We start from the raw sequence: 10,496 nt of genomic DNA, 5'->3' as shown, positions 1-10,496 counted from the left end.
ATCAACATTTTGTAAAAATATTGTAAATAATTTATGGTTGTAACATTATTCAAGGTAAAATGAAGAGAATTCTCATTCCTTCTTAAGAAATGTACTAAATTGGTATCAAAATATTTTGTTTATATGAATAAATTAGATCTTTTAATAGAGCATAATTAAAAAAATTTACTAATTTGATGACAGGAGTAAAAATATAGGAGCTAAATTGAATTTAACCAAAAAAATATAATTAGTAATAATAAATTGGTAAATCAGTAAATTGACTATATTTTGATCCTTTTTTTTTTTTCTCTTCTCCTTGGTAAAGTTTTCACAAGCTTATCAAGCCACCCATTCAGCGAGAGAAAAAAAAAGCTTATCAAACCACCCATTGATCTTACAGCAAAAATGGATGGGTTGGATGCATTGTGCCCACTAGAATTATGAAGGATTAATGGCCAAGTGGCACCAATATATTTGGTAAGTGACCCAACCCTCCACATTAATAGACTCACTACTTCCTATCAAAGAAAAAAAAAGATTCAATACTAGTACAACTACCTACCTGCCTACCTAGTACCTACCGTCCCTTCCCATAAAAGTCCATCCCTTCTTCAACTCCCGAAAACAAACCGGACGTTTTTCTTCTGCAACTCAAAATGAGTGCTAATAATAAACATTCGGATTCTCATTCCTTGGTCCTCCCATGGAAGACCCGGATCTCCGTCTCCGCCCTCTCTGCTCTCACCGACGCTTTCCGCCGATCTGACGGCACCGTCAACCGCCGTGTCCTCTCTCTCCTGGACGTCAAAGCAGGCCCTAATCCCAACTCCGTGAAAGGCGTCAAATCTTCAGACATCATGGTCGACCCTTCGCGCAACCTCTGGTTCCGCCTCTTCGTTCCCACGGACACCGGCACGGACACTTCCCTTCCCGTCGTGATCTTCTTCCACGGCGGCGGCTTCACTTTCCTCTCCCCTTCCTCCTTCGCATACGACGCCGTCTGTCGCCGCTTTGCTCGTACACTCCCCGCCGTTGTTATCTCCGTCAACTACCGCCTCTCCCCGGAACACCGCTACCCATCTCAATACGACGACGGATTCGACGTCATTCAATACCTTAATCATCGCAGCAGCAGCGAACTTAAACAGCTCCCGGATTTTGCGGACTTGTCGAAATGTTTCTTAGCTGGCGACAGTGCAGGTGCCAACCTGGCGCACAACGTGGCAGTCCGGGCAAGTCGGGAAGGGTTCCAGTTCGTTAAAATAATCGGGTTGATTTCGATCCAACCGTTTTTCGGAGGAGAGGAGAGAACAGAGTCGGAGATTCGGTTGCGGAAAAGCCCAATCGTTTCGTTGGAACGGACTGATTGGCTTTGGAAGGTGTTTTTGCCTCAAGGGTCGGATAAGGATCATGAGGCAGTCAATGTGAGTGGGCCCAATGCGGTTGATATTTCGGGTTTGGAGTATCCGGAAACGGTTGTGTTTGTTGGGGGATTCGACCCGTTACAGGATCGGCAGAGGAGTTACTATGAGTGGTTGAAGAAATCTGGGAAACAGGCTCGCTTAATCGAGTATCCAGATATGATGCATGCGTTTTATGTGTTTCCAGAATTGCCTCAGTCGTCCCAGTTGATTGCACAGGTCAAGGATTTCGTTTCCCATACATGCATGCATAATATGATATGTAGTAAAACTTCCAATTCTTAATATTATTATTAACTTTTATTCCAACAAATTAAGTATACACCCTCACTCTTACTCACGAGTGTGTAGTACATGTATATTTGTAATAATAAGGTGTGTGCATTAGTTTTTAACCTTATTTAATTGATGGGTTATTATCGTGCCGGTAATTTGACTCAATAAATTTCTCTAGTTTTGTTTTTTTGATACAAATAAATTTCTCTACTTAGACAACATAAAGTGTACCATGCAGCTACTTAAATTTGCCTATTGTGTCTAGATGCATCAATCGGTGGTTAGGGAAAACCACAAATACTAGACACATGATGTATTGCACTTTTATCATCAATAAAAAAAAATTTCCATCTTCTATTCATTAAAAAAAGGAAAGAATATTTGTATGTATTGCCTCTCCAGAACCAGAAGTAGTAATAATTAATTTGGATACAATTATAATCATAATAATACAATAGCGGACAGCTTTTTTTATTACAGTTTTTTTTTTTTCTCTCTCTTTTTGGCTGTACATTAGATTGCATCCATTTATTTTATACAATGAACACTATTACTTTGTTGACCCTTCGCTAAAAAACAAACAAAAAAGAAGAAAGAGACAGAGCTGCTTATTTTAATAGAGTTGGTAGTTTGTCATATACACATTAAATGCAATGAAAAATAGGGACTCTGCATTTTCTCCTTTTTATTTTTTAATTTTCCAATTTTTTTTCTTTCGACGGAGCATATATATATATTACCTGTAATAATTGGTGAACAATATGCAATCCTATAATGGACTAATAAAAAAAGCGTAGAGGAATTAAAAATGACACATTAACACCCATTCAGGGATCGATAGGAGAAGTATATTACACCACTAATTATAAGCCAAATAAATCTAACATTTTCCTGTACCCAAATAAGTGTTCTTAGTAATATATTTACAATATTTTCATACCAAACTTTAAGTGATAGGTTGTTACAAGTTATTATTAATAGGATAATATTTTATTTACAATATCCAAGAGCAACTAGCTAGGCCCCTACTACTATCAACACTTATCAATCAGAAGCCAAACTCCTACCATCTTGTGAAAAACAGATTGTAAATTGTATCTGAATATGGTTTGAGTTATGTTGCCTATAAATAAGGTCTTTGTGTCTTTGTAATGGCAAGAAATAGCCTCCCTCTAAAGTCCTTATGTTCTATGTAAAAAAATATGTTAAATCTAATAATATCAGTGGGTTTGTTGTATCTAGTTCTCTGTTCTATTCCATGCTTTCAAGTAGTCATCTATACTTCTTTAGCATTATATTTTCTTAACCAGTTTTCTTAATCTTCTTACACCCTCTTATCTATACTACTATTTAATGGGCTTCTCCTATTTGGATTTTTCATTTTTTAGTTCAAAAATACCCCTACAATCCTATGTTTAAGTAGAGACAAAACTAAAGGATAATTCGGTAAAAATTCAACTCTAACTCCCATTAAAACATTGCCTAAAAAATAAGATCACTTTCCTCTTTATTTTTAAATTGATTTATCTATTTATTTATTTTTGGATGTGATATGCGGCAGTTTTTTTTTTTTTTTTTTTTTTCTTTTAATAGGAAACCGTGGGTGGGATTTTTTTAAAGAAGGTTGGGTAGTTTTATTTTTTAATGTTTTACCGAACTTAGGATAGGTGTTTTTTAATAGAAAACGGTAGGGTGGTTTTTTTTAGAAGGTGGGATGGTTTTTTTTAAGAAGAAAGTGAGGATTGTGGATAGTTTTTATTTTTTCACTTTTTATTTTTTGTTAGTAGTTCTATTTTGTAGATTATATATATATATATGGGTCATTCTACCATACTCCCTCTTTTTTTAGGGGGTATGGTATCCACCTAAATTTAAACCATTAAATAAATAAAAATTTGATTCGGATCATTCATTTAATTTAGAATAATTTAAAGTAAGCACTGGCTATCGGTCAAACAAGCTATATATAATTTTTATTTTGAAAATCTAATTTATAAGTGGATAAAGAAATTTAAAAACTGACAGGAGAGTGGTTCTATTTTTTAGGCAATGTTTTAGTAAGAGTTAAAGTTGCATTTTTACAGGATTGTCCTTTAGTTTTGTCTTTACTTAAACATAAGGATGTATAACATTTTTTAACTAAAAAATGAGAAATCCAAACAGGGGAAGCCTCTTAAATAGTTATATATATATATATATGTTTTTTTCTTACAAAATAGGATAACTAAAAAAAAAAAAAAAATCATCACACGCTTTTCTTAACCAGTTTCCATAATCTTCTTACACCCTCTTATATATTAATTAATTTCCCACCTGACTTTGCTATTTAGGTTATCAGTAGCTAGTTGTTTAGAGGACCATTGATTTAGTCGTAGGTGTAGTCCGGCCTTTCTTGACAAAGAACCATTCTTTTCATAAATGCTATCCACTCGCGCGTGTGATAGGCTAGTATTTTCTTAACCAGTTTCCATAATCTTCTTACACCCTCTTATATATTAATTAATTTCCCACCTGCTTTTCTATTTAGGTTATCAGTAGCTAGTTGTTTAGAGGACCATTGATTTAGTCGTAGGTGTAGTCCAGCCTTTCTTGACAAAGAACCATTCTTTTTCATAAATGCTATCCAACACACCAAGGAGACAAGAAAAGTTGTTAATAAAGATATTACCAAAGATGAATCAGATTATTATAAGAATATATATACAAACACACATAGCAGTGTCCCCAACTCCCATATCATATTTAAGATAGGGGTCCAGTTAATGTGTGGCTTAAGGGCACACATTAAGCCATTTATTTTTGAAAATTTTTTATCGAGAATTGAAAAATGTCAAAACTTTTTCAATTTCCAGTAAAACTTTTTTAAAAAATAGTGTACTATTGTATGCCCTTAGATTACATAATAGTAAAATCCTTAAGATATTACCAGAGTTCTGGATTATTATTTGGAGAATCATCTAATCCATTTACCCTTACATAATTGTGTAATTTACCAATTCCATCTGTATTTAGGGTAACAAATGGTAATGGGGCGGTTTCCATCATATAAACCTTGGGGTACGTAAAGGTTTGGTAGAAACGTACAAAATCCACTTGTTAATTATTTGTATTTTATTTTCAAAAATTCTATGGTCAAAATATGTTGTGGTGGCTAGTTGTTAATAGCTAATAAAAAAACATAATCTCCATAGTATATAGGAATAGATAAGAATATCCGGAAAAACTTATCAACTTATTCTTTATGAAAAAAATTGTGCAAATAGTTTTTTCAATAACATTACTCTTTTATTTTAGAGGTTTATGCTTTATTACAAGGACTAGTCACTAACCCGTACTATGCACGGAAACCTACTTATTTGTGAGGTAGCCTAAAATAATTTTATAAAATTTTAAATCAATTAAGAAACTACATCATTGCATAATTTGCTCTTATATGACTTTAATATGTATTACAATTTGATGAAAAAGTCTTTACTTGAATGTACAATGGCTTACAAAAAATGTGTAACCTCGCAAATTTGGAGATAAATTGTTAACTTTTGAGTTTGAGTTTGAGTTTAAGTTGGACTTGTTAGAGAAATAGATTCACTCCTTGTTAACTTTGGACTAAACAAAAATAATTTTGTTTAAAAAAAATGATAATGATGAGTTTGAGTCGGACTTGTAAGAGAGGTAGAGTTTCACATCTTCTTAAGTTTGAACTAAATAAAAATAATTTTATTTTAAAAAGATAATAATGGTGTGGCAAGCTCTAGAGAGGTCAATAAAAAGTCAAAAGTTTCAGTTATATATATAGAGGTTATTGTTCATAATTTGTATATGCCATAGTATACACTTTTTTTTGGGGGGCTGAGCATACCTTGCACCCATTTGATACAATTAGGGATGGCTATACTCATTGGGTAATGGATATCCAACCCTACCCGATCCAATTATTCAGGGTAATACTCAATTCTTAATGGGTAGAAGGTAATTGGGTAGGGTTTGGATATTATCCAAATATTTTGGGTAGGGTTTGGATATTACCCATTTACCCATTATTACCCATTTAACTAATTAGATCTAACTCAAATCCAACTCAACCAAATTATTGTGGGTAAACCTCAACCCACCAAATTATCCAATAATCAAAATTACCAAATTGCCCCTAAAACTTGAAAATGATCAAATTATTCCTAAAATCCTCTAAACTTGCTGAATTGCACTCTAAACCTAGAAAATGACCAAAATACCTCCGAAATCTAAAAATTACCAAAATATTCCCGAAACATAAAAAATGACTGATACACCCCCAAAACCTAAAAAATGACCAAAATACCCCATAAAACTAAAAATTACCAAAATACCCCATAAACCTAAAAAATGACCGAAAGACCACCGCAACCTAAAAATTACCAAAATACCCTCTAAACCTAAAAAATGACCGAAATACCCCAGAAATATAAAAATTACCGAAATACCCCCCCATAAACTTAAAATTATCGAAATACCCTCTATACTTAAAAAATGACCGAAATACTCCCGAAACTTAAAAATTACCAAAAAATCCGAAACATTAAAAAAAATGATCGAAACACCCATGAAACCTAAAAATGACCAAAATACCTCTGAAACCTAAAAAAATGACCAAAATACCCCTGAAACCTAAAAATTACCAAAATACCCTCAAAACCTAAAAAATGACCTAAATACCCCTGAAACATAAAAAATTGCCAAAATACCCCCCTGAAACCTAAAAATGACCAAAATACCTCATATAAAATTAAAATTATCAAAATACCCTCTAAACCTAAAAATGCTGAAATACCCCCAAAACCTTAAAATTACCAAAATACTCCCTAAACATGTAAAATGACAAGAATACCCCCGAAAACTATAAAATAACCGAAATACCCCCCTAAATCTAAAAAATGACCGAAATACTCCTAAAACTTATAAAATTACCAAAATACCCCAAAACCTATAAAATGACAAAAATGCCCCTAAAACCTATAAGATGATAAAAATACACCCAACCCTAAAAATTGACCAAAAGATCTCGAAACCTAAAAAATGACCGAAATACGCCCAAAGCTTAAAAAAATAACCAAAATACCTCCAAAACCTAAGAAATGACCAAAATACCCCTAAAACATAAAAAATTACCCCTGAAACCTTGAAATTACCAAAATACCTCTGAAATCTATAAAATTACTAAAATAGCCCCAAAATATAAAATTACCGAAATACCCCTAAAATCTAAAAAATGACAAAAATACCACCGTAATCTAAAAAATTACTGAAATACCCTTAGAATCTAAAAAATGACCAAAATAACCTTGAAACCTAAAAAATTACCAAAATTCCCTCAAAACCTACAAAATTACTGAAATATTCTAAGAACCTTTAATCTTGACAAAAATACCCTCGAAACATCCAAAATACCCCAAACCTCTATTTTCATAATTTAAGAGGTTACAAATGTATTTTGGTCATCTTACAGGCTTAGGGGTACTTTAGTCACTTTAAAGGTTTCAAGGGTGTTTTGGTCATTTTAGATATTTTCTGGGGTATTTGGTTGTTTTAGAGGTTTAGGGCTATTTTGGTTGATTTATAGGTTTCGAGGTATTTTTGGTAATTTTAGAGGTTTGGGGTTATTTTTTGTCATTTTAGAGGTTTTGGGCATATTTGGTCATTTTACAGGTTTAGGGCTGATTTTGGTCATTTTACAGGTTTAGGGCTTATTTTGGTCATTTTATAGGTTTGAGGGTATTTTAGACATTTTATAGGTTTTAGGGGCATCTTTGTCATTTTATAGATTTCGGGGGTATTTTGGTCATTTTATAGGTTTCAGGGCTATTTTGATAATTTTCAAGTTTCAGGGGTGTTTTAGTAAGTTTTTAGGTTTCAGGGATATTTTAGTCATTTTTTAGGTTTAGGGGTTATTTCGGTCATTTTTTAGGTTTTGGGGGTATTTTGGTAATTTTTAAGTTTCAGGGGTATTTCAGTCAAATTTTAGGTTTTGAGGGTATTTCGGTCTTTTTTAGGTTTAGGGGGTATTTTGATAATTTTTGGGTTTCGAGGGTATTTTGGACATTTTTAGGTTTCGTGGGTATTTAGTCATTTTTTTAGGTTTCAGGGGTATTTTGGACATTTTTTTAGGTTTAGGAGGTATTTTGGTAATTTTAAGTGGTTTTTGAGCGTATTTGGTGATTTTGGGGGTATATTGGCCATTTTAGAGATTTCATGGGTATTTTGTTCATTTTAGAGATTTTGAGATATTTTGGTCATTGTAGTTGTTTTTGAGCATAATTGGTGATTTTAGAGACATCAAGGGTATTTCGGCCATTTTAGAGGTTTCATAGTAGGTTTTGAGCATATTTGGTAATTTTATAAAAATTGGGTTTGGGTAGGGTATGGATATCCATGGGTAAACAAACTGGGTAACAATTGGGTATGGATACTAATTGGGTAAGCTAATTGGATATTCATGGATAAATTAATTGGGTATTCATGGATAAATTAATTGGGTTGGGTATGGGTATACCCTACCCATGGCCATTCCTACATACAATGAACACTTTGTTTTGAAAATTACAAAAAAAAAATGGAAAAAGAAAGAAAGAGACATGCAGCTGTTTATTTAACATGGTTGTTTACATACAAACAATTTTTAACTTATGATGTTCGTCAATCATAATTGCCTTTTAAATTAAGTTAAGACATTAATTAGTTTTTGATATAAGCGGAATTCGAACTTCAATCAAACTCTAAATATTTTGTTCAATATCAAGAGATTTATCATTAATTGGAACCACTAATAGGTTGTTGGAGAATGGATAATCTGTCATACACCCATTTAATACAATGAAATATGATAAGTTGTTTGTCATGTTGTCCTATTGTATCAATTATTTAAATTAAAGCCAACATCGGAAGGCTACATTATCTTCTTTTTATTTTTCTGTGTTGATCTGCTATGGTCTGGTACCTACTAGGAAAAATGGTTTTTTTTTTTTGGCAGCAGAAACCATTTTTGTTAAATCAAATATTACAATTTTTTTATGATAATAATATTACAAATTTTGAAATCATCGTCGGCAAATAAATGAAGTATAGCAATAAAAGTGGTGTAAAGTTTCGTTATTATAAAAAAATAACTAAAGATTATAAAAAAAAAAAAAAAAAATAACTAAAGAAAACAAGTGAAAGAGACGTGAGACTCAAAAATCAACATCACCCATTATCATGGTGGAAAAAAATATCCAAAGTTTGGACAAAGTCAAAATTAGATGCTAACCAATCCAACTTGGGTCAAGTCAGACGGGGTAACGCGGTGTCTCTCGCTTGCCAATTGGGAGCGTAGAGACAGGGTAGGTCCTTGCTTCTTGCAAGACGTCCGTAGTTCCCCCGTGGAACTTTCTGGTTTTTTTCTTCTTCTTTTTCTCCTTTTTTCTACCCCTCCTCTCTTCCATCTCTACCTCACCAAAAACACACAAACCTGAAAGCAAACTGAAATGGCAGATGACCTTGAGGAACTCTGGAAAAAACTATCTCTCACTGAGGAAGAGGACGATGATATTGTCCTGGGAGGTGATAGCACTGAGGCTGCCAAAGCAGTGGGAGAAAACTGCCTTGTCATGCAAATCCTCACACAGAGAAGTATAAACATAGAAGCCTTACGAAAAACAATGCAAATGGCTTGGCAAACAAACAAAGGTGTCCACATATCTGATATTGACGAAGACCTCTTCCTTGTGGAATTTGGAGACAAAAAAGACAAGCAGAAAATCATAGACATGTGTCCGTGGAGCTATGAAAAAAACTTAGTCTTGCTTCAAGATATTGACGGAGACGTTGCACCGAGGGACATTAAACTCCAGTGGTGCCCATTCTGGATCCAGATTTTCAACTTGCCTCTCAAGAGCAGGACAAGAGAGACTGGTTGGATGATAGGCAGCAAACTGGGAGTGGTCCTTGACGTTGATGTGCCAGATAAAGGCGTCCAATGGGGAAGATGCCTAAGGGTCAGAGTGAAGATAGACATCACCAAGAAGCTCCTCAGAGGAAAAAAGGTAACTGTTGAGAACGATGAACAGCGCTGGGTTTACTTCAGGTACGAAAGACTTCCAAATTTCTGCTATGTGTGTGGGAAGCTTGGCCATGGAGAAAAAGAGTGCCATGAAGGTGACTCACCCTCCGCTGAAAAGGAGAAAAACCACACCAATATGGACCCTGGCTTAGAGGTGAACCTTTCAAACTCCCTCCCAACAAAGATGTGTCGGATTTCTTCAACAGATCACCGAAATCTGAAAACATTCGTAGCGCGAAGGAAGGAGCTAAGCCCTCCAACGAAACAAGGACGGATGGTGCGCCTCACGTGGCTAAACAAGCTAGTGACCCCACTAGGCCCTCTGCCACTACGTTGACACACTCAGAAGAATCACATGCGCTAGCCGACCTAGAACCTGCGACAAAACCGGCAATAGAGCTTGCAGAAGGAACTGTCATTGAAACTAAGCAAAAGCATGGCTGTACAAAACTTGAAAGTAGCTATTTCTCAGATGAAAAAAAGTCAAATGCATCAGGGGCAGGTGCGGCACATCCAATGAGAGTTACAGGAGAAGAGATGATGGTGACAGATGAAGGTGATGTTGACTTATCACTTAGGGGGTCGGTTACTACGCAAAGCCTAGCTACCTACATGGACCACACAGATGGGCCCATGGCAATGATATATGACAAGGTTTTGGGCTGGGTTGACGAGCTCATTGGGCCTAAAACTAGATATTGGACACGCATTGATAGAAAAAATGAAAAGGAAAATACTGGCCCACT

The 10,496-nt window shown here is 34.6% G+C and overlaps 1 protein-coding gene across 1 annotated transcript; it reads left to right on the top strand.

Annotated features, from left to right (window-relative positions):
- Positions 1-350: 350 nt before the first annotated feature.
- Positions 351-2,083, top strand: LOC142631846 (putative carboxylesterase 18). Its single transcript, XM_075806169.1, has one exon. The coding sequence runs from the start codon at positions 639-641 to the stop codon at positions 1,686-1,688; it is 1,050 nt and encodes a 349-aa protein (XP_075662284.1). The 5' UTR covers positions 351-638; the 3' UTR covers positions 1,689-2,083.
- Positions 2,084-10,496: the final 8,413 nt, after the last annotated feature.

This window comes from Castanea sativa, chromosome 4, assembly GCF_040712315.1.
Source record: "Castanea sativa cultivar Marrone di Chiusa Pesio chromosome 4, ASM4071231v1".
Lineage (NCBI taxonomy): Eukaryota > Viridiplantae > Streptophyta > Magnoliopsida > Fagales > Fagaceae > Castanea > Castanea sativa.
This window is presented reverse-complemented; position numbering and strand designations above follow the sequence as displayed.

What these genes read in the sequence shown, in the direction of transcription:
- LOC142631846 (XM_075806169.1), top strand. Translation starts at nt 639, where the DNA reads ATGAGTGCTAATAATAAACATTCGGATTCTCATTCCTTGGTCCTCCCA.